The sequence below is a fragment of the Hetaerina americana genome, unplaced genomic scaffold (genome assembly GCF_022747635.1).
Source record: "Hetaerina americana unplaced genomic scaffold, ioHetAmer1.1.p SCAF_41, whole genome shotgun sequence".
NCBI classification, from domain to species: Eukaryota; Metazoa; Arthropoda; class Insecta; order Odonata; family Calopterygidae; genus Hetaerina; species Hetaerina americana.
In genome coordinates this window covers 1,423,583-1,448,971 of record NW_027286997.1, presented here as the reverse complement: position 1 = coordinate 1,448,971, position 25,389 = coordinate 1,423,583, and the positions used below count along the sequence as shown (strand labels likewise).

Below are 25,389 nucleotides of genomic sequence, written 5' to 3'. Positions count from 1 at the left end.
ATTTTTCACGAAAAATTGGAAACTTGGATATACCAGTGGCTCCAACTATCACACGAATTTTGACCAACCGTGCAATGAAAACCATATCGTGTATTCCGTCTATCATTTTGGAGGACGCAACTTCCACTGGACGTCCCGAACGATGTTCATTATTTGTGGACGTACGGCCATTTTTAAATCGTTTATCTAATTGTGAACGACCGCCAGCACAGGAGCAGATAGTGAGCATTAACTTATTCGGCTTCGATCTCTTTTGGTGTTCAGTCTTTTAAATAGTAATGTTAATTACCGCAGGATACTCATTTTTTCAAACATTAAATAAATAAATGTTTGTTGCTTCAATCGTCTATGAAAATGAAACCAAGAGAGAGAATCAGCAGAAACTTTAACATCAGTCCAGTGAGAGATACGACGTACTAAAAGCAAACTTTTCCCGATACTAAAAACAACATTTCTCGGATTTTCTTATGAATTATAGAACGACCCACGTTAATTAAATTGGGTAGACTGAAAACCATATTGCAGAAAATAGGAATAGATTGAAGAGACAGGAGGATAATCCGCAACCTGCACATGTCTCAGGCAGCTCAGGTGCAAGTGGGGAACGGGGAGTCTGAATGGGCAGTGCTAGGAAGAGGTGTAAGGCAGGGTTGCCCATTATCACTGGTGCTGTTCAATGTATATGTGGAGGAAATGATTAAAGAGGATTATGGGAAGAACTGGAGGTAGGAATGAAAGTGGGTGGGGAATCCGTACAATCAGTTAGGTTTGCTTGTAAGTCAGACAAGGGGTTGCAAGCATTGCTGCGTGAATTAGACATTCAGTGCGATTGATATGGGTGGGGAATCAATATTAATAAAACAAAGGTTATTAGGTTTTCCAGAAAGACAAAGGCTAAGTTAAACGTGAAAATAGGAGGACTAGAGCAGGTAGAACAGTTTATGGATCTCGGAAGTGTTTTGGACCAATACGGTGAAAGTATTAGGGGCGTAAGGAGAAGAATTGCGCTAGGCAAAGAGGCTTTCACAAGGAGGAGGGAGTTGATGACAGGAACAATGAATAAGGGTGTTAAGAAAAGACTCGTAAAAAACTTTGATGTGAGGCGTGATTATGTATGGCGCGGAAACGTGGTCATTGAAGCATGATAATTGGCTGTAGATTGCATGCTTTTGAAATGTGGAGAAGGTGAAATGGGCAGAAAGGAAAACAAATGAGGAAGTACGTACTTAGTATGGTGGGGGAGGAGAGGGGATTGTTGGGATAAGTCAGAAGGAAGCAAGAAAGATGGATTCAGGGCGTATGGACCGGTGATGGGATGTTGAAGATTGCGATAAAGGGGAGAATGCTAGGAAATCGAGGTAGAAGGTGGAATAGGATAGGGATGTTGGATGGGATAAAGGGAGGAAGGAAGTATGTGGGATTGAAGAAGTTCGTCATGCAGTGTCCAAGATGACAAGTTGTGTCATGTTAAGCGACACAATTGCCAATGTTCAGTCTGTCCACCAAAAACCTACCTTAAACGGCAGAGTCAATAGGTGGAGAGAAAGCCGCTGTCGTCATTAGTCCAATCTTAATAAACTGACTTACCGTATGCAAAGAAGAGCACACAGAAAGATCAAGGGGCTCATTTCTCATTACCTGATCAGTAGATAGCTTTAGATAATGAGGAAAAATCAAAACAGAAAGGGGACGGGAGGGCAGCTTCACAAATAAAACTACAGGCACAAGTATTGGAAGATCATCTCCATTTGAGACAAGCTGCAGTGTTCAGTGGAAGGCCGTGCCGCTTGCCTTTTGTTAATGTTACGACTGAAAATGAACAAGACAATTGGAATTCCCGCCAAATGTGAAATCCCTTGAGTGATAATGTTTTTACTGGCAATTATCCTCAAAGCTGCTGCTGTTCATCGGGAAATTTGTGCCGTGCACAGACTGAGGGACAGTGTTGTACCCCCCCGCCACACGCCCTTGCGGCGGCTTGCGGGGTATTATGTAGATGTAGTGTGTCAGTGGTGTCATTAGTTTTTACAGTAAACGGACGAGCGAAATGAATCATCAATACGGAATGGTGCCCCTGTTCATAGGAACGTGAGAGGGGAAATAGAGGCGACAATGTTAGAAAATGAGGCATTTGAGGCGATGGAACTGTGGTGCTAAACAGAGGAGTAATGAAAATAAAATGGATAAACAAATGAAGCACTTGAAGGCGGGCGGGTGCGCCTATAGAGGGCACTCAAAGCAAGATTAAAGAGGAAGTCATCATTTTTTCCAGAGCAAGGTTGGACCCTAATTACAGTGTTGTCTCACCAATTATTAAGCACAAGAATTCTTTAGCGATTGAAGCCGATGGCAACAAGGGGCACGCATGCCGTTCCGAACAATTTTTCACACACAAACACACACACGCACGCGCACACACACGCCGCGCGCACACGCACACACACACGCATGCACGCGCATGCGTGTGTGACATGAATCATTCATGTACGATTAGATGAATTGACTGTGCGTAGGAAAAGTTGAATATGTCGTTTAATCCGGAAATGACTGGAGACAATGACAGCTGCCGCTCACATAAACTAGGGACTGAATAGAATTATCATTACCAAAATAAACATATTTATAGATAGATATCACAGTACTTTGCAAGCCACGGCAAGGGTGTATGGCAGAGGGTTATGTAGGCACGTGTGTGTATATATATGTGCATATGAATTTTAGTGCATGAATATGGATGTTAGCATCTGTGCGGGAGTGACGACGTATACGCATGTATGCGTGCATATATTTAAAGTAGTTGAGGCCATCTTTAACAAGAAACATACCACTCTTGTTGCATGACTCTACTAGAGGTCATGGTGCTGCAATATGCATTTTTCTTGTTTCTGATAAGTGTTTAATAGTTCGGATTGTTATTTTTTCTCCTTCAGGGAGGCCAATGAATGGTGCGTAACTTTACATGTGCCTTGAGAGGCTGATGTGGATACTGCCACACGCCCCCTCCCGGTGGCTGGCGGGGTATTATGAAGATCAGTGGTTCCCAAAGAGGGCGCTACCGCCCCCGTGGAGCGGTACTCTAGTCTTTGGGGGCGGCAGGAGAGCACCGGAGGGTCCCGACAATGTGACATTTACGAAGGCTCGGCGACCTCCCATTTGTCTCCGTTTTAAAGCTTCGTTTTCAAAGTTTACCTTGCTCCTCGCATCCGGAAGATATTTAAGCAGATATTGACTCCGTGGTCACTGGTAAGACACGTGTATTTGCCGACGATGCAGTTGTTTACCGTGACATCCGTGATCCTGAGGATACAGCAGCTTTATCTAATGACCTTAATGCTATACAAAGCTGGTGCGACACTTGGCAATTAGAATTAAGCTTAAAAAGTACGTATTAATAAAATTTGTAAAAAGAGCAATTCCCACACGAACGCCTACTCCATTGGGAACACTGAATTTGAATGTTTAGACTCAATTGAATACCTAGGCTTTACCCTCACTCACAATCTCTCCTTGGTGAGACACATACTAGGGGGAATATGTGGACAAGCTAACAATAAATTAGGATTTATTAGAAGTGTAACGGGTAAATTTAATGGAAAGGTCTGAGAGAAATGTTACCTTTTGCCGGTTACGCCTAATTTAGAATATGCTGCGAGTATGTGGAATCCTCGTGTAGTTGGATTGATTGCCGAATTGAATCGCGTGCAGCGTAGAGGAGCTAGATTTGTGAAAAGTTGTTATGATAAATTTAGAAGCGTATCCAAAATTTCAGATGAACTAGGCTGGGAATCACGCTATGGAGCGAAGGTTCAATTACAGATTGAAGCTCTAGCATAAATTGGAAGGTCGTCTGTATAGCAGTGATAATGTTGAAAATGTATATAGTCCCAATCGTACAACGGTTGGAGAGATCATGCCGAAAAAATTAGAAAGATTAGGCGTGGAAGAGATAGATTTAAGATGTCATTTTTTCCACGAAAGACAGGGGATCATATCAACATTACTCGTCCGCTGTAGGATCATGTTCGGGTAAAATTATTCTGATCTGTATTCCTGCCACACACCCTGGTGGTGGGCTTGCAGGGTATATATAAATAAATAAAAATAAATGTATTCCCGAGGTTTCGGACAAGAAGAGCGACGCCCGCGCGAGCGAAATGGAGCCTGGAATTCCTTCAATATAATTTGGCTCGAACGGGGCGAGAAACCATAAGTTGTCTAACACCAGGTCGTAGCGATAAAAAAGATGGCGAAATGCGTAATGTTTCTCTAACTAACCCCACGAGTGTGAGAGGCGAACGACAGGGGTTCCACGCCGGAAGCATGCTGTCGCCATCTGGAGGCGGCTTGACGACGGGCGAGGTGGGGGCAGGGAGGGGAGGGCTTGGCTTCGGCAGGGCCACTCAAGAGCATGACGTCATCAACAGACGAAGCACTCCTCCTTAAGAAGAGAGGACTTAGGTCGCTCGGAAGTCAGAGTGGACGGTTGTTTTGATTCGTCGCAGACGTCACGGTCCAGGCCGTGTCCCCCTGTAGCGAGTCCGTCGAGTGAGACGTAAGTGACGGCCCTGAGAGACCCACCCACCCAGCAGTCTTGGTAATGAATGGGGATTCTTCACTTCAGACTTCACTTGAGCACATAACCGAAGACCACGAAGGAGAAATATTGTAAAACATAATGAATTAAGATGCCGTAATAACACACGCACACATATTTATATTAATATTATAAAGTAATCTACCGGTTAACGTAGGTTTTTGGATGGACACCACTACCAAATAAATATTTCGTGACTCCTAACACAATACAAAATTCAGCAACCTACTCTACATCACGTCCCTCTTCATCTCCGAGTACTCACTTCCTCCCTTCATCCCGTCCCAACATCACTATCCAGTTCCTTCCCTTTCCTCGTCTGCCTAACATTCTCCCCTCTATTGCAGTCTTCAACACTACCGATCAATACGCACGCCCTTCACCTTTTTACCTGCCTCCATAGGATTTCTTCCAACAAACCCCTCTGTTTGCCCACCATACCAAGTACTTCCACATTGTTTTCTTCTCTGTCCATTTCACCTTCTCCATTCTTCTCCACACCGTCATATTCTTTTTCAAAGCCTAACTTTATTGGTCGAAGTTCTTTACCAAACAGTTCTTCTATATATTCCTTCCATCTCTCTTCTATCTTTCCTGTGTCAACTATTATCTTACCAGCCTTTTCTCTAACTGATAGCATTGACCTCCCTTTCTTACTTCCCGATAAATATTTCACTTTGCTGTACAGCGCACCAATTTCACCCTTCCTCTGCAAACTTTCCATATCCTCACACTGCGTCTTTCACCATGCTTCTTTTGCTTTACCTGTTGCCCGCCTCATTTGTACTTCATTTCGCCTGACTGTATTTACATTGTTCCATTTTCTCCGCTCATCCATATTTGTAATCATCTCATCCGTGATCCATGGTTTCCTAGTCCTTTTAGCGTCAACGGTTCCGATAGTGTCTTTTGCAGTTTCGATAACCCTTTCTTGATACTTTCCCATTTGTCTTCGATAGTACTTAGCTCTTTACCATCCTCCATGATTTCCTCTACCGCCTGTTTGTACTCCTTCCTTTTCATCTACATCTACTTAATACCCCGTAAGCCGCCGCAAGGGCGTGTGGCGGGGGGTGTTAGGACACAACCCGTAATTTAGAAAAAAAAGAAAAAAAAACCGCATGCAATAACCACAAAATCATATATCCACAAAAAAAACATGGCATACATTCATGCATGAACACTTACACCCCACACACATGCAAACACTCAATCTACAGGGTTTGTCCGGAAAATAAGTGTACTGAGCTCAGGAAAAAAAATGTATTACACTTTTACAAACCTTAAGCTAATATTCCTCAAAATAGGACCCTTGTGAGTCGATACACATGTTCCAGCGGCGTTCCCATTCCTGGAACGCTCCCGCGAAGGCATCATCGGGAACCTCTCGAAGACACGTCGTCACGGCCTCTTTGACGGCATCCAAAGTCCCGTATCGCGTTCCTTTCAAACTCCTCTATCTTCGGGAACAGAAAGAAGTCCAGTGGTGCCAAGTCCGGGCTGTAGGGCGGGTGCGGCAGCGTTGCCACGCCGTGCTTGGCCAAGAAGTCCGACACGACAAGCGCGGTGTGAGACGGCGCATTGTCGTGATGCAGCCGCCAGATGTTTTTGATCGCTGGCCGGACGCGGGCGACTCGTTTTCGAAGCGTAAAATGCAGCATTTACAGTTTGTCGTTCAGGTACAAATTCGTAGTGGACGACTCCCCTTTTGTCAAAAAAGACAATGAGCATCGCCTTGATCCGAGATTTGCTCATGAGAGCTTTCTTTTGATGGGGTGATGATGGGGTGTGCCACTCCGCACTTTGTCTCTTCGACTCCGGGTCGTACTCAAAGATCCACGTCTCGTGACCACCCGAAACAACGTTCTCTAAAAAATGTGGATCAGTTTTGCAGTGATCCGCAAGTTGTGTCGCGATTTCCAAACGATTGAGTCTTTGATCATCACTGAGCACTTTCGGCACCAACTTTGCACAAATTTTTCGCATCTGTAATTGCTCCCTAATAATCTCGTGCACTATTGTTTTTGGCACATTACACTGCTCTGCTATCATCCGAACACTAAGACGACGATCAGAGTTCAGTACATCGCGAACTTTTCGCACATTTTCGTCGGTGAGTGTCGTTGATGGGCGTCCCGGCCGTGGTTCGTCGTCGACCTCTTCTCTGCCCTCCACGAACATCTTGTGCCACCGAAAGATCATGTTTCTGGACATGGCTGACTCCCCGTAAGCCTGGTTAATCATACCGACAGTTTTGGTAGACGATTTCCCAAGCTTTACCGCAAATTTGATGGAATAACGCTGCTCCAAAAACTTCGGCATCGCGTTCCGTGACGTGGGTCGAGCGTGGAGGTTCGCGTTAACAAAGCTCCTCACTACACCACAGCTCAGAGCCGACTGCCTTTTTCAGCGTCGCTTGCCAACATACCCCCCTCCAATCGCAGCCCGTCAGAGCGGTGCTGGGCGCGCCTGGAGCGGCGGGAAAAAATCAGTACACTTATTTTCCGGACGAACCCTGTACATCTTACATACACATTCACCTGAAAGTATACCTAACAGCTTTGCAGTGTTTAACTTTGCTCCCACTTGTAAATTCAATGTTTTCAATATTTCTAAAGTGACTTCGGTTTCTTACTATTATGATTTCTGATTGTTCGGGGAAAGAATGAGTATTTGTACCTATCTGTCCTGGAATCTATCTCCCTTAGTTTATCTTTGTGGTCTGATCTACCTAAGTAGTGTGGGGCCATTATAATTCCTACAGTGTCAGTGTTAAACTCGTTTGTTCTGAACCTTTCTAAAAGTCTAAGCCTCGCTTGTTCTCTCCGCACTTCAAGTGGTTCCCAGCCTAAATCCCCTAAGAGACCTGTCACACTTGTGTTCTTATCATAACAATTTTTAGCGAATCTAGCGGATTTTCTCTGGATTTTATCTAATTCTTTTTGCCAGATTTTCTCCCACGGATGCCAAATACTTGCGGCATATTCCAAATGAGGTCTAACTAGAGCAAAATAACACCTCTCTTTAACTTTTTCATTACATTTCCCCACCACCCGTTTTATGAAGCCAAGTTTCTATAAAGCTGATCCGCATATTGTCCTGATATGTGATCCCCATGAAAGGCGTGGTGTTAGAACAACCCCCAAATATTTAACTTGATTGGCCGTAGTCAGAAATGAACTCTCTATTTCGTAGTTTATATCCTGTTCCTCGCTTCCTTTGTTCCAAAATTTCAAAACTGCGCATTAATTTATATTAAGTGTCAATCCCCATTTATTGCACCATTCCGAGATATATTCTAAGTCTTTAGAGAGTAGCTCGCGATCTAGTTGGCTCCTTATTTCCCTGTATACCACCGTGTCGTCAGCAAATAACCCCCGATTGCTACCAACGTGTGTGCTTAAGTCATAAATGTATATTAAGAACAGAAGAGGCCCTATTACACTTCCCTGGGGGACGCCCGAAGTTACATCTCTATCGGTTGAGCACAACCCATCTATGACTACTATTTGTTTGCGGTTTGACAAGAAGTCTCTAATCCAATTAATTATTTACTCATTGATCCCATAGTATTTAAGTTTATGTAACAATTTATTGTGTGGGACTTTGTCGAAGGCTTTTTTGAAATCCAGGAATACTGCATCGACTTGTGTGTTGTTTTCTCCCGATCTAAGTATATCGTGATTGAAGAGACCAGGTTGTGTTTCGCAAGATCTGCTTTTCTTAAATCCGTGCTGGTTGTGGATTAGTATTTTCCTATTATCAAGAAATCTCATAATGTAAGTCACAATAATGTGTTCCAATATTTTACAAGAGATCGACGTTAAGGAAATGGGTCGGTAATTCGTTGGTTTATCTCTATCGCCGCCTTTATAGATGGGAGTTATATGGGCTAGCTTCCAGTCGCGAGGCACTGAGCCTTCTTCTATCGATTTTAGAAAAACAATATGTAAAAATGGGGCAATGTCTTCAGCTAATTCCTTTAATATTCTAGCAGGTATTTCTTCCGGACCAGGTGCCTTGTGTGCTTTGGTACTACGGAGCAGATGTACGAGGGTCATCCGGAAAGTAGTACCCGTTCGTGCCGCATGAAGTGCTGACGACGCGAGTAGCCGCTGGACGAGGTCAGATAGCTTCAGTGGCTTGTCTGCCTTCTCTGAGCCAAGTTGCGTGACGCTAGCATTGCCTGTGTTGTTTCTGTGATTGTTTACAATGTTTAAAAAAATTGAGAACGCCGCCAGTTGTGAAGTGAGGGCAGTGATTAAATTCCTCAATGCAAGAAACGTTCGCCCATGTGATATTCATCGCCAATTAAAGGAGGTGTATGGAGACAATGTAATGGACGAGTCGTCTGTTCGGCGGTGGTGTCGCAACTTCAACATGGGGAGGGGGAACACACACGACGATGAGCGTTCGGAGAGACCGTCTGTCATTACAGACCAACTGGTGAGCTCAGTTGACGAATTCGTGAGGAACGATCGGCGCGTCACAATTGATGACATCTGTGAGCATTTTCCCAATGTTTCTCGAACAATTGTTCATGAAATTGTTAAACACCATCTGCATTATGCAAAAATTTGTGCAAGATGGGTCCCTCGCGTATCTCAATGAGCTGGCGGCGAAGGACTATGCAGCAGGAATACAGAAACTTGTCACACGTTATGACAAATGCCTTAATTTGCTTGGAGATTATGTTGAGAAGTAGTTTAAAGTATCCTCTTTCAAATAAAATTTTTTATGTTTGTTAATATTTACTTTTGTGTCTTTATTTCACGAACGGGTACTACTTTCCGGATGACCCTCGTACTATTCCCTGCTTTGTCAGTGTAAGATCGCTCATGTGTTCCCCGGGTGGGTGTGGAGGATCGTTTGGTGCGTTTGTGTTTTTGTTGTAGACGCTCTGGAAAAAATGGTTCAAAATATTTGCCTTTTTCACGCTATCTGTAACAATTTCTCCGTTTTCCGTCTCCAAAGAATGTACAGTTGTACGTTTACCCCGTATTTCCCTAACATAGGACCAGAATGACTTTGGATTTTCCTCAAGATATTCGCTTAGCATTTTAGATTTAAAAGAGTGTAGTGCTGTGCGTATAATACTTTTCGTCTTACTACGACATTCTTTTAGTTGCTGTTTCGATGTATTCATATAAACTATATCGTCCCTTTTTAAACTCTTTTTAAAATTTGACTGTAGCTTTCTTTGCCTTCTTAATGCCGATCTGACTTCCCCGTTGTACCATCTAGGTTCCTTACTGTCGTATTTGAGTTTGGACGGGATAAACGTCTTCATACCTTCGCGTAAAATATTTAAGAAATAATTCCAAGTGTTCTCTGTATTGGTTGTCAGTGTTTTTGTCTTGTATTCTGGTAATTTTATCTTTAAATATTCTCTTAGTCCGTTAAAATTTGCCTTGTTGTATAGGTATATTTTACGCTTTTCTTTGTTTATTTTGACGAACTTAGTTTTTAACTCTACAAGAATAGCCTCATGGTCACTGATTCCGTCTATTATTTCAATATTAGTAATGATTTCGGGCATAGAAGTCGCAAAGATGTCTAGTATGCTTTGGCCCCGTGTTGGTGATTTAACAATTTGTTCTAAGGAGTGTTTTGTGAATATATGAAGGAGTTCTTGGCATGAATCTCGGTTTTTAGCAGATTTTCCTACGCAGTACGTTGTCCCAGTCAATTGACGGTAGATTTGTGTCACCAGCGATTATAGTAACAGTGTTGCTTTGTCTGCAGCTGATAGTGGATATTTGTTCGTCGAGCTTGTGTAGGACATCTGTGTTAGAATCTGGGGGTCTATAAAATCAACACACGAATAGGCTTCTGCCGTTGTAGTCCTTAATGTTGCACCAAACGCTTTCTATGTCATCTACGCCGAATTCATATCGTTGGCTACTAAGATGTGACTTTACTGCAATGAATACTCCCCCACCCAACCTATTTGGTCTGTCCCTTCTGTAAATTGTGAAATTGTTTGGAAAAATCTCATTGTTTGATATATCTCCCGTGAGCCAACTTTCCGTTCCAACTACTGCGTTTGTACAGACAAAAATTTGTTCAATTTCCGATATTTTATATAATTAATGTGAAACTCCAATAGCCGTAAACAGTTTACCTTTCTAAACAAAGTTAAAATGAAATTAGTTGGCTAGCGCCACAGGTCAAGAAGGGGTAAAAGGTACAAAAGGATAATGAGGTAGGTAAAAGGGGTAAAAGGTAAAAAAGAGAGGATACGAAAGGTGAACACGAATACGCGTATTTCGGCCACAAAGTATCCCTCTTCAGCGTACTGAAGGGTAATCGTCACTACAACACAAGTCGAAGTGAGCTTCTATCAATATTCCGATATTTTGTTTCTAATGCTACGGCAGTTTAATTTTATAATTTTAATTTGGCTAATAACTTCTTGTTTTTCGGTTTTATGTACGCTAACAAAACTGTTTTGAGACGATTCGTGGTTAACAGAGACAAAAGAATTACATTCACTCGCATTGCTATCTACTATGAATTTAGAGGCACCAATTTTATTGAATTGAAATGGGTTATATGTTGTTTTAACGCAAGTGTTTGTTCGTTCAATTTTTTTGGGGATTTGAGAGGCATAACCTGAACTGAATTGACAAAAAGCGCTGGATTCTACTTTATTTTTCCCAATAACCTACCTAACTAATAATAATAACCTAACTAATAACCTACCTAACTAATAATAATAACCTAACTAATAACCTACCTAACCTAATAAAATATGACCTACGCTCTTGCCTACCAGCTATGCTAAACCCTCGAAACGTGTTCGTGTAACCTACGCGCTACCAACTGCGATGCCTCGGCAGTATAATGGACCCCGGAGCGATTAAGGGGTACCTGACACGATGAGAGGGCAGGCCTCAGATCAACGAAGTCCGCTCCGATTCCCCGGCAAAATCCCAGCAATCTCTGATTTAAACCCTCAATTCGGCTCCAAACGAGCCTTCCGCGGTCTATACGCGGCACAATACTACATATACTTAATTTAATTGGGACCTTCAACTCTGCCTCGACTCGTTTCACCTCCGAGTGCATCTCCTTAAAGGAGCGCAGGATCTCTTCAGATCCACGTTTCGAGGCGTTGTTTGCCCCGACATGAGCCACAATTTGTAGCTTGGAGCAGCCCGTATTACTGACGGCCGCCTTCACCGCCAGCGTCGCCTGGGGTACCCCGCCGCCTGGTATACACAAGGACGACAAGAATCCAACACCTCCCTCCTGTTGGACTCTGCGGCGCATTATACGCCGGACATTTGAACTACCTAATATAACGGTTCCCTCCCTCCCCGACCGCTGATGACTTACCCTAGGCAGTGCCCTCGGAGTAGGGGTAGGGGCTGCAGGTACGGTGGTGCTGTCATCCGACAGCACCTGGTACCTGTTGGAGACGGGGATGGTATCTGCCTCCGCAGAGCCCAATCCTCGCCGCAGCTTTACCTTCCCCTTGCCCCGAGAGACGACCCTCCAATCGTACGACCTACGGACGTGAGACACTCCCTCGTTGAGAGATGGGACACAAGGTAAGTCTCTAATCGCCCAACCCGTGCATCCCTATTAGCGTATTCCCACCCCGAGCACCATCTCTCCTGAAGGGAGCCCTCCGGCCGGCGATCTCCGATCGAAGCTCCCGCGCCATTCTCTCCAGCATGACGATACGGGCCCTTAAAGCCGCGCATTCGCCAGTGCCTTCGAGTATGGTAACAGGGGATCTATATGAAGCCATCATAATTTAACTACCGAGTTCCCAACAAAAGCTAACCTGTATACACTATGGTAAAATTTCTAAAAGGGGTTAGCTAAATTTAGCTTAATCAATAAGTTACGATTTGGAATTGAATTTGAAGTGGAAAAAACGATGCTTGAGTAAGGTCTGGTTTTCAGAGGACCAAAAAAAGATAGAAGAAAAAGAAAAGCACAGGTCACCAATCAGAGTCGAAGGACAAAAACCACCAAAATCCACTAAATACTACCTTGATCAAAAATTTCCCGGAATTTATTCAGAAAATTAAAAATACAAGTTTATTCATCTAAAATTTCACAGTCTGCTGGTTCGACCAGCTTTCTGTTCCAATTGTTATATCTGCACCAGAGCTTTGAATAACGTGATGACTGCGACTTAGTTTTCTTAAACTTCGGCAATTCACTGCCAATACAGACAATGTTTCCTTGACATTACGATTGTTCGAATTTTAACGAGTGTTATCATCTTATTAATTCATCTTCTTATCATCTTATTCAATCCCCCTACACAATTTTCAGTCCGATGCAATCTGCGTACTCACTCCTATTGAGAGTACTGCATAAAATCTCACATAAACGGCAACATGCCCTCACTTTTCATGTCCAACGTGTTTCCATATCAGCCACCCATAGCAAAAGCACAACGGAAAACACCTCGGCCGCATAGAAATCTCTTCAATGAATTTCATTCGCCCCCTACCTTATTATCTCCATTTCGAAAAGAATTCGAAGTGGATGTCACCGGTAGTATTCCAAAGACGTGGGCCCTGAACGAAAAGACGATCTTGCACTCAGTTTTATTACAGAAAAATGTTGTAATAATAATTACGCTATCCTCAGAGCCGAGCTGCAACATTCCCACCATCACGTGGGCGGATGGACGTTGCTGAAACCGGCGACTGGTTCGCCAAAAATACCCACATAAGCCACCAAGAATCAAGCAATTAACAAGAAGAACGCGAGGCTATTTCATTTACAATAGCGGTCTTGGTTAGCAGTCAGTAGAACCAGCAAATCCCATTGGCAGCACCAATACTCGTACCTTCTCTTGCGAATATCTTTCGGAATAGATTTGGTGTATTCCAACGAAGATGCTGAATTCCATTACAAGTTTACGTTAAATACAAAATAGTCCATTGATTAGGATACTACCTTGATCAAAAATTTCCCGGAATTTATTCAGAAAATTAAAAATACAAGTTTATTCATCTAAATCTATATTGTCCCCTTCAAAGTAATCCCCATCGACTGCAACACACTTATGCCAGCGCTTGATCCAATCCTCGAAACATTTTTTATATTCGGTTTTCGGTATGTCCATCAGTGCTTCCTGCGATTTTTCCATTACTTCCTCTCGGCTGCTAAAACGCGTTCCCCGTAATGGTTTTTTAACTCGATTGAACAGAAAGAAGTCACAGGGAGCCAAATCAGGTGAATTCGGTGGCTGTTGGATGGTATTTGTTGCATTTTTCGTCAAAAAATTACGAATAATGATAGCACTGTGCGACGGTGCGTTATCATGGTGCAAAATCCACGAGTTTTCTGCCCACATGTCTGGTCTCTTTCAGCGAATTGCTTCACGCAAACGTCTCATAACGCCCAAATAATACTCTTTGTTTACTGTCTGGCCTTCTGGCAAAAATTCATGATGCACTACACCGTTGTAATCCATGAAAACCATCAGCATTGCCTTCTTTTTTGACTGAAAACGACGTGGTTTTTTTGGTCTCGGCTCATTTGGTGAACGCCATTCACTTGCCTGATGTCTGGATTGCGTGTCGTACTCATAAACCCACGTCTCGTCTCCAGTAATGATCCTTTTGATGAATGTGGGATCGGATTCAGCCTCGCAAATCATGTCTTTTGCGACGTCAACACGGTCTCTTTTTTGCATGAAATTGAGGTCTTTTGGCACCAACTTTGCTGCTACACGACGGAAACCCAAATCATTAACCACAATGTCTTGGGCGGATCCATAGGCAATGTTCAAGTCCTCCGCTATTTCTCTGATGGTTAATTTGCGGTTATTGACCAACATTTCTTTTACTTTATCAATTTTTTCACCGACTTTCCATGTCGATGGTCTGCCACTGCGTTCATCATCTTCGATTGACTCACGACCACTTCTGAACCGCTCGTGCCACTGGTAAACGACCGTTTTTTTTAGAGAATCGTTGCCGAAACACTTTTCCAACATTTCCAACGTCCGTGCGCCACTAAATCCGTTTTTTACGCAAAATTTAATACAAGTTCGTTGTTGCAAATTAAAATCCATTTCTGAAATTGTAAAAAATCGCCAACACACACAGAGATAGATGTACTCTTGGCTACGTAACTTTTGCAAATGTCAAGTTATGACACTAAGATTTAAAGGGAATATCAACATCAGATGTACCAATTTAACAAAAAAAACAGAACTCAAATCGGAACGATGGGAGCGCCACACGGTGGTTATTCCGGGAACTTTTTGATCAAGGTAGTAAATGACTACTACTACACACTACGGTTAGCAAACCACACACCGAACGAAAACTATATAAACGAAGCAACGTATACGTTGACACTACACTACACTTCACTAAAACCAAAAGCACCAAGAATCAAACTGGCAGGCAGGTAGTCTCTGGTGGGTCAAACCGGTTACCAGGAGCGCTCAGTAGGCAGGTCCGCTCAGGTTGAAGGCCAGAGAGAGAAAGCTTTTCAAACTATTTAATGCTTCTACGTTCCATTTTATAACCCGCCGCCCCTGCCTTATCTTTTTTAAACGGAGGATACATTTCATAACAACTAAACTGTGGTCAGAGTCTGCATCCTCTCCCGGGAAGCTGTGTAAATGAATCACACTGTTCCTAAACCCGTGTCTAACCAGAATATAATCTAGCTGATACCTTTCTGAGTCACCTGGCATTTTCCATGTATACCTGCGTCTTTTGTGGAGTCTAACCCAAGAGTTGGTGATGACTAACCCCTTTCTCCTGCAGAACTCAACTGCTTTCTCCCCGCGGTCATTCCTCGTGCCTAAACCGTAGTCCCCCAGCTCATCACCATCTCTTCCTTCGCCTACCGTCGCATTCCAATCCCCCATCACTATGAAATGTTTCCCTTCGGGAACACACTCGATTATGTCCTCTAACTGATCGTATATCCTGTCGACCTCTTCCTCCGTATGGTTGCTCGGTGGCAGGTATACCTGAATAATAACCAAGTTCGTCTGTTCTGCTTTTATCTCTACTAGTAATAATCTATCCGTTACCTGCTCTATGTTGACTACGCATCTTCCCACCTCTTCATTTAATACAATGGCAAACCCTCGTTGGCTCTCGTCCCCTCCGCTGCATATTATTCTATACTAATCACTGCAGTAGTCCCAGCTATCCTTCCATCTCACCTCGCATACACCTAAAATATCTATACTTGCCCTTTCGATCTCCCGCTTCATATTCTCTAATCTTCCTGTCCTCATCATCGTCTTAACATTCCATGTTCCTATTCTAACTAATTTGGTCTTCTTCCCCTGTGTCTGCTGTCCTGCTGCTGCCGGTTTTCCCTTGCAAGGGTTTCGTGGGATGATGACCGCGGAAGCCTTGTCCTTCCCCGCTGCCGGGCACGACACACAGCCGAATAGGCAGCATATAGGCTTGAATGATGGATCCTTCTGCTTCCGGGAATTACCGTCGCGTAGGTGTGTTGATGGGCAACATTGTCGCCCCCAGTCTTGGAGGCGTCTTCAGGTCGACGTTCAGACTTCAACCTAAAGACGCCTCCAGGACTGGGGGCGAGACAGTTGTCCATCAACTCACCTACGCGACGGTAATTCCAGGAAGTAGCATGGATACATCATCAGATAGAAGTCGCGTAAGCCTATGGATTAATACATATTTAAAATTTAAGATGAGTGATTTTCGAAAGGCGAGCCAATGAGAATAAAGGATCCATCACGGAGCCATCATCCGTCCCATTCAAGGTCTGCTCTTTGCCTCGATGCCCCGAGTCCGCACGCCCAACACCCTCCTTCCCCCCCCCCCAACTTTTCTCTCCCCATTTCTCGATGGCTGCGGGCCTCGCTCGATTCGCTCAACGAGGGTCAAGTGACGTCAAATGGGTGACGTCAGCTGTGGAGTGCAGCCAATCCGCTGGAAGAGTGCTCGTGGAAAGGAAGGAAACAATTGACAAGAGACACGCGATAGAGTTCGTTGTTGGCGGGAGTTTCTCAAATAGTTCTTGTCATTATTCCCAGTTTATTTGTAATTACTTCTTTCGCTAAAACAGCTTCTTTCATAACTTCGTCATTTGTAAGTCCATTATCTCCCAGTATCAATCCATCGTTCGTGAGTTGCTAAAATTACTCCTCTAATTTATCCGAGAGGCCATCAACTCTAGCCGAGTTACATTCTCACGATCTCATTACTTTAGTTTTCCAATGATTCTCTTCATCATTCGCTTTGAATGCGCCTCCAGAATACGTACGAGGTCTGTTCGAAAAGTATCGCGAATTTTGTATTTTTGCAGGTTACGTTTATTTGATTTTCGATTTTTTTAGCGCTTTGTTGGTACTTCTGTCGCTCACTTATGCCGAAACTTTTGGCCATTGTGAACATTCAGTAAATTTTGGACATCTGTTTTGCTTGGACATGTTTTGGCTTATCTTCCATTTTTGCCTGTTCCAAAAAATGGATCAAAGAATCCCCAAAATGTTCTCAGAAGGCCGAGAATATGTGAACGGCTAAGAGCGGACCGGACGCCCGAGCAAGTCAACAACAGACGAAAACATTGATGAAGTGAAGAAAATACTATTGGCTAATCGTAGAATCATCGTTAGAGAAGTTGCTGAAAACCTAAACATATCGATTGGCTCGCGCCATTCAATTTTTACCAATGATTTGGGCATTACACGGGTCGCCGCGAAATTCGTACCGAAATTTCTCAATTTCGACCAAAAACAGCAAGGCTATGAAGACATTGCTAATGAGGAGTTGGACTCTGTCCGCGATGACCCAAATATGCTCCAGAGGGTCATAACTGGTGACGAACCATGGGTTTATGGTTATGATGTTTAAACTGAAGCTCAATCAACCCAACGAAAGCTGCAGCACGAGCCAAGACCGAAAAAAGCGCGCCAAGTTCGATCGACTGTGAAAGTTTTGCTTAAAGTTTTCTTCGATTGCAGGGGCGTGGTGCATCATGAGTTCTTGCCACAGGGTAGAACGGTAAATAAGGAATATTACCTGCAAGTTATGCGCAATTTGCGCAAAGCAATCCGCCACAAACGCCAGGATTTGGGGAAGAACAAAAATTGGCTTTTGCACCATGACAACGCCCCTGCTCACACATCGTTACTTGTGCGCAAATTTTTGGCCAAAAACAACCCAATAATGATGCCGCAGCCACTGTACTCCCCAGATCATGCTCCCAGTGACTTATTCTTGTTCCCGAAACTGAAGAGGCTCGTGAAAGGGCGACGCTACGCCATGATTGACGAGAAAAACACTGAATCGAATGAGGAGCTGATCAAGATCACATAAAATGACTTTTTGAAGTGCTTCGAGGATAGGAAGAAAAGTACAAGTGTATAATATCTAATGGGGATTACTTTGAAGGGGACAAAATAAATATTTATGAATTAATGAGTAATTATTGAAAAAACACAAAAGTCGCGATACTTTTTGAACAGGCCACGTATGTACACCCAACAATGACTGCCCACTTGCCAATCGAAGCGTAGTAAATATATCCGCGAACTTTCCGAGTGCCCAGCTTCTCCTACATCTACATAATACCCTGTAAGCCACCGGGAAGGTGTGTGGCAGATGGTGTATCCACACCAGGCATGACCAGCACGCGCACAGACAAAGCCACACCCAATGCATACACAATTACAGGAAAAACATGTAGTATGCAATGAACTAGTTAACTACTATCAGAGACAATAACGGTCACATTGTTACTCCACCAGTTATACACAAGTCATGCGCCAAGAGTTATAAATGTCTTGTAAAATGTAGCTGCAAATACTTTAAACGTACGCACACATGCGTGCATATAGTTCGTGCATAGCCCGAAGGTCACAAGCCTGTGCATCCCCGTTGCACTGGCTGCCGATAACCCTGTGCCTTGCCGTGTCATTAGCAAACAGGCAAATCCTACAGTTGACTTTGCCCGCCAAGTCATTGATGTATAATATGAATAAAAGGGGGCCTACGATGCTTCCATGTGGGACACCCGGAGTTACCTCAACTGTATTACTAACTAACCAATAGCAACACGTTGTGCGCCACTACTTAAGTGTTCTCTGATCCAGCATATAACTTCATGGCCTGCCCCAAAGTTTGGTAATTTTGAAATTAGCATTTCATGGGGCACCCTGTGGGAATCATTTCTAAATTCCAAAAATATCTCATCAACCTGCGTGTTATTTTCACCTGACACCGAAACATCATGGGCACAAAGAACTAGTTAGTTGTGTCTCGCAAGGTGTACTAAACTTTGGGAATCCATGCTGATGTCTTATCAATAAAACCTGGCCATCGATATGCAAATCTGACTTATACATATCGATATGATAGATGTGACAGTTATGTGTTCAAGAAGTTTGCATAAAATTGATGCAGGAGGGATCGGTCTGTTATTACTGGGTTCGCCAGTCTTAAATATAGGTGTGTTTTGAGATAGTTTCCAATCTATCGGTACTTCGTGCTCCGCCAATGATTTGCCAAAAATGATTCCTTAAAACGGTGTTACTTCTGACGCCATTGCCTTGTAAACTCGAGTGAGAATTTCATCGGGACCAAGAGAGCTGTTGTGTTTTGAGTGTTTCCAACCGGTGCCGTATTCCCCGCACGATATATTAATATAATTCATTGGACGCAGGTATTCAGTATTAAATACTATGTTAGATTTCCCTGACGAAGATTGAATGCGCTCTGAATAAGGAACCATGGCATTTTCTACGCTGGATGCGTTTATCCCTCTCGACGCTGTCTTTCGAACACGCATTTCGTAGTTCTAGCAGTCTCGCCTCATTCCCCGGCGCATCTCGATCACCCCCCCCCCCACATCCCCACTCTCCAACCGCCGGATTCTCATAAAAGCTTCCATCAAGCATCTCTTAACCCACGCCCGCATTCAAAAGTACTTTCATCAACGGCGTCCACTCTGTCAGCCGCCATCTCCAAATCTACGGATCAAATAAAGACATTTTCATTAACTCTTCATTCCATTAATTCCGTTCCCTCTCCCTCGCCATGCTTGCTTCTTCCGGGCATTCCACTTACACTCCACACACACACTAATCTCTCCCATTTTTTTGCAAGTCAAAGAAAGTCCCGATATACCAGAGCTCCTGGACACCTGCTATTCGCATTTACGTCGCCTTCCCCACCTTTGTGTAAGATACAGGCCCCCTAACCTACTTGTGGTATAAAGAAACAATCCTCCCACAATATCTCTCTCTCTCCTCATCATGAATCACTCGCCGTCCTTCGGCTCCGATCCACTCCCCCTCACACATCGCCGCCAGCCCACCCACCATTAGTCTTCACGCCGTCCACTGCAGAGGCTTCGTCAACTTTTCCCCTCCCTTAATTCCTCCGCCATCCTCGAATCGCTCATCTCACATCTTTCTTGCTTTACTTTCTGGTTTCTTTTCGCAGTTTAATTCTCCGGTCGTCTACCGACGCAATTCTCGCCCCTGCCTTATTTCCCTCTCTCCGACCCCTCCACGGTCAATCCATGGTTTCCTCATTGTTTCCCCGTGTCTATTGCAAATTGAAGATGCGGGATTTCGTTGCCACGGTTCCAGGACCCTTATCCCGCTTCGAAGGTACCTTCTCTTCAGGTTCCATTCCCTCGGCAGCCCGTAGTTGCAACTCTCTTCCCTTAATTCGATTCTCTGGAATCTGACGCTGGGAAGGGGAATACACTCACAAGTTCTCTGCCGTCGCCCGCGAAGTAGACGAACAAATGACTGCGGCACCTTGTACATGGATAACTACGCATACACGCGAATGGAGAGAAGTGAACAGTTTTGTTATTTAAACGAAAAATTCAACACAACTAAGATAAAAAATCAATAAAAAGTCTAAAGTGAACCGCAATAATCCAAAATGGACAGATTTCCGAGTACAACATATGCTAGGTCTAAACTCCACGCAAATGAAGCAGGAATATAAAAGAACACCGGAGGACAACCGATTAATCAACCATTTTGCACCCGTTCAAAATATTTTCAATCAACAACATACAACTGTCGAAAATTTGAAGTTCGGTAGGCTCGCTTATCATCTTCTACAGTTCTTCGGCAGTGATTTCATGCGTAACTTTCTTTCGAAGTTGCAGTTAAAACAATATCACATAGGTGATTGAAATAAATAAGCAATGCACACTTGTATAGCACAGCAAGCACATAATAACCTCCATTACTTCATTTCGAAAATAATGCTCCTTTGGAAAATATGCACTGTTATATGTTAAGGTTGCGTTCCGAAGGTCATGTAATTGAATTTCCCGCGCCTCTGCTTTTGGTCAGAGTGGAATCGAACCACTTGGGAGTAGAGGCGGGGGGGGGGGGGGGGGGAGGACGCTTAGTTTTTACAATCGCTATGGTCTCCCATCCGTGTAAGCGGCAGGACGTCAGATATTGAAAAACCTCTGCGGGCCGACCGTGTCACGAAAAAAATGGAATCGGCGATCGAGCAACGTCACGCGATTACTAAGTTTTGCGCTAAACTGGAAAAATCTCTTGAAGGGACTAACAAAATGATACAAGAGGGATTACGGGAACTCTGCTCTGCCCAGCTCACAAGTTCCGAGGAGGTTAAAGGCCTTTAAGGAGGGCAGAGAGAAGAGGCTCACGACGAACAACGCTCTCTGGGCGGCCGTCAACCAGCAAAACCGACAACCGACGTGTTGGACAATTGCTGGACTCTGACCGTCGATTGAATGTCAAGATAGTTGCCGATGAGCTGGAATTGTCGTTTACTGTTGTGTTTCGCATTGTCACAGAATATTTAGCGAAGTGTGCGCCAAGCTGGTGCCCAAGGTGTTTGCCACAACGCGCTACGAGTCAGCGAGTTCCTGACCAAACACCAGGTGCCAACGCCGCCCCATCCCCCCTATAGTCCTTACGTCGCCCCAGCAGACTTCTTTTTATTCCCTCGGATTATGGCAGTCCTGTTAGGAACCCGTTTTTCGTCCATAGGAGAGATCCAATCAGCCGTGACAAAGACCTTGCGAGAGGTCCCCGAAGACGCCTTCCAGGGTACGCACCGATCATGGCAGAGTCGCTGGAAAAAATGTGTAGAGGCCCAAGGACAGTACTTTGAAGAATTTTAAGTTTTTGCGCAAATCTGGTGAATAAATCACTGTTTTGCATTACTTTTGGAACGCACCATGTATGCATATTTGTGTGAGAGCATTACAGTACTACAAGCAATGTTGAGGTGGCGACTCGGATCTCTTTAAATTTCGATATTTTTATTACGTGTTAATGGAAACAAGCACGCCACTATTCTACAAATCGCGTTTTTTCATGATTATAAACTCCGCACGCTATTCGTTCGAAATATATCATAAAAAACTCAGTTCCACGCCGTTTTTCGGTAAATAAATCGAATGATGCGGGGAAGTAGAAAATAAAAATGTTTACAGAAAACGCAAGTGCCAAATTGAAAACGGCCTTCCGACGCAGAAGACCGTCTTCGCGGGGCGGCGTGAGGGCCCGTGTCGTGGCCCCCTCCCGCCTCTGGGCCAAGAGGCGCTCCGTGGAGAAAACGAGCGAGGCGAAGAGAGAGTGAAGGCGCAGGATTGGGAGGCGGCGTGCGCTGAAGAGGAGCGGGGGAGGGGGTGGGTGCGCAAGGACGTGACCTGCTGAAATCGTTTGCTCAATAAAGGGAGGGGGCGCATTGCTAGGCAACACTGCTCACAATGTTCACAAGAAAATCAAATGCCTAAAAACGACCACTTTGAGAAATATCCTCCGAAGCAAGGCGTATTCTTGAGCTCAAGGAAACCATCGGTTCATATTTATCACGACCTATTCCATCGCTAGTTAGATCTCATGGTTGAGGATTCTCGAGGGGATTCATTTAGTAACTTTACTGTCGAGTACAAAGGCACCGTTCGAATAATCTAGCAATCAGCCAGCGAAATATTTCTCATGGCGGAAAATATAGGGAAGATTTGCTTCTGTGACGTTTACAGGAACGTAAAAACAGCACGATTGTAATGTTTATTGGCAAAATTGATAAATGAAGTATTTGGAACTTCCATATTGGGCAAAAGAGCGTCGATGCAAGGTGATAATTGCATTTGATATGGCCCCCGCAACATTGGGAAGATTTTTATTTACTTTACAATTCCATAACTCACTTCGGTAGTCGTCGATATTCTGTACTTTGGGGTATTCTGGACGCAAAAGGTGACCCATTGACGAGGAATAAAGGCCAAGATGTTTCAGGACATTGTAAACGCGAGATTAAATAACTTAAACCACGATTGACCGCAAAAAGTCAATAATCACGATGTAAATGTCCTCGCGGCCGAGCACTAAGCCATTGGAGCGCTGAATATTCTCGGATACGGGCGAGGGTACACGGTGAAAAAAGACAGACGCGTAGAATGGGGTTAGGCATTGGGAAACGTTTCCCCATTGAACTCAAAGCGTCCACAATATTCCAGGGGGAAAGCCTTCCTTCCTTCCTTCCGCATGCAGGCAGGCAGCCAACCTTCGCGGCGGCGTCCTCAACCACCACGTGGGTCGTCCGGCTGACTTCACGCCGGCTCCTTCTGCTGCTCCTCGGCAGTGTTCTTCTCGGCGAAACGCACAGAGTCCTAAGGGACTCCGCTACTTTCATACCATTTCGCAGCGAAATGCCCGAAATGGTTGACGAACGAAGTGCCCGAAAGACACTGTCGTACCACTTCGAAGCATATGGCCCCGAAATGGCCGTTGAGCTTGCGTCGTTTCGCCGGCGACTGATCCTCTGCTTTTCCTGTGCCCGCGTGCGGTCGTGGGTGCTTATCCCACGGAAAAAAACCACAGCATCAGTGATGCCGCGGATTTCCCCGTGAGAGGAAGTCACTGCACGCTCCCGTAAGGACACGGTCCGCTCCCGAAGTACAGCATCCAGCGGTGGAAGGCCGGCGATCTCCCAAAGCGCCTCGTTGCCCGGAGTCCAGCCGAGACGCAGCGTCGCCCGCAGGTTCTTCCTATCCGCGTTGCACAGCACGTTCACGGCGGCCTTGCCCATAACGCCGCACCACGCGGGCGCTGCGTAAGTAAGGATTGGGCGAAGCACCGCCGTGAACAGCTGAAGTCTCCTTCGAAGCGGAAGACATGGATGGCCGAGGATGGGCGTCAGGAGATGCTCCTCGGATGCTGCAATGCCGGATGCTCGCTTCACGTGGTTCTTCATAGGGAGGCGCTTGTCGAGGAGCACGCCCAGGTAGAGAACGGAGCTCTTCCAAGGAACTTCTGTGATTCCGACGAGAATTTCGCGGGGCTCCTTAGGTCCCTTGGAAAAGAAGATCGCCTGGGTTTTCCTCTCGTTGACTCCGAAGGGCCAAAGGGAGAACCACGCCATGAGGGAATCGACCGCTCGCTGCAGGTAACCAGCCGCAAGGTGCTGCCGCGAAGAGCGTGCCAAGATCGCCGAATCATCCGCATACGTCGCGATGAGGAAGTTAGTTCCGAAGTCATCAGGGATGTCTGCTGAATTGATGTTGAAGAGGAGCGGCGAGAGCAGACTTCCCTGCGGAACGCCCGCTCGTAGTAGTAGTAGTTTTTAGGGGAGGCGACCGACAGCTAAGGTCATTTGCGCCATAGGGGATGGACAGGAAAGGATGAAGGGTGGAGAGAAACCCGGCGTCGGCATTAGCCTACTCTTTACGAAAGGCGCCAAGGGGTCCGCAGCTTAACGTCCCATCCGACGGACGGCGTACTCACTCGAAGTACCCTCCACAAAGCACCTCAAGTAGGGATCGAGATACCTCTGAAAAATATTCAACACCGCCGGGATTTGAACCCGCGCCCTCAGGGTGGGAATTCAGTACGTTAGCTCCCGCACCATCTCGATCCCCGCCCGCTCGTATGCTCCTCTTCTCGGAGAGCGCGTGTCCCCAGCTGACCCGGAACGTCCTGTCGCGAAGCCATGATGTCCTTCCACCAACGAGGAAACCCGAAGCAAACAAGCTTCCACAGCAAAGCATCGCGCCAAACTCGATCGAACGCCTTGCTCATGTCGAAGAAGGCGCCAGACACTGGAGTGGCTCTCCCGCCCTGAGACGCGAAGCGACGATCTCCAAGCACACCTCCTCCGGGACCATCCACCTTGGCCTCTGGTGTCGATCGGGGAAGAAGCGACGCCACTCCGTGTCCGAAGAGGCGACCACCCTCCCTCCCTCGACCACTCACGTCTCCTCACTCGTGCCACGGCAAACGGGGATCTCATTCCACACTTGTGCCATCCACGCCATCTATTGAGTCGCGAGATTTTACGTGCACACATGCATTCACCGCTCTCGTAATGCAACCATTCTGTGCCTACCTCCCACTGACTGGCTATTCAGTGCCGGTGTTCCCTGGCGCCGCGAGTCACAAACGCCCCCATCCTCCCTCATATTCCTTTCACCAATGCTCACCACATTCATTTCCTCTCGTTGCCCAGCACGGGCCTCAGCAAGACAGGAGGCTTATCCGGAACTTGGTAGGTGTCTCAGACCGATCAGGTGCGAGTGGGGGAACAGATATTGTGTGGGCATGGCCAGTGTTAGGAAGAAAAGGGATAACCATAATAAAAGGGGTGAGATAAGGGTGACCATTATCAATCATGCTTTCACTGTAAGAAATTGCAAAGCGGCAAAATTATCGCCTTAGTGTTTTAGGTATTCATGGAGGAAATGGTTAAAGAGGCATGAGAAAAAGTGGATATAGGGAGTATGCGGAGAATTCGTAAAATCAGTAAGGTTCGCTTACGATCACGCTTTAAATTGTCAGTCAGCCTTAGGGATTGCAAGCACAGATG

The 25,389-nt window shown here is 45.2% G+C and overlaps 1 protein-coding gene across 1 annotated transcript in view; it reads right to left on the bottom strand.

Annotated features, from left to right (window-relative positions):
* LOC139692777 (uncharacterized) overlaps positions 1-25,015 on the bottom strand; it is a 111,583-nt gene extending 86,568 nt beyond the window's left edge. Inside the window, exons 1-2 of the mRNA XM_071591057.1 lie at positions 24,913-25,015; positions 23,285-24,077 (exon numbers count right to left, since the gene is read on the bottom strand). Coding sequence (XP_071447158.1) covers positions 23,285-24,077; positions 24,913-25,015 — 896 coding nt within the window. The remainder of the gene's footprint in view (positions 1-23,284; positions 24,078-24,912) is intronic.
* Between the last annotated feature and the right edge of the window lie 374 nt (positions 25,016-25,389).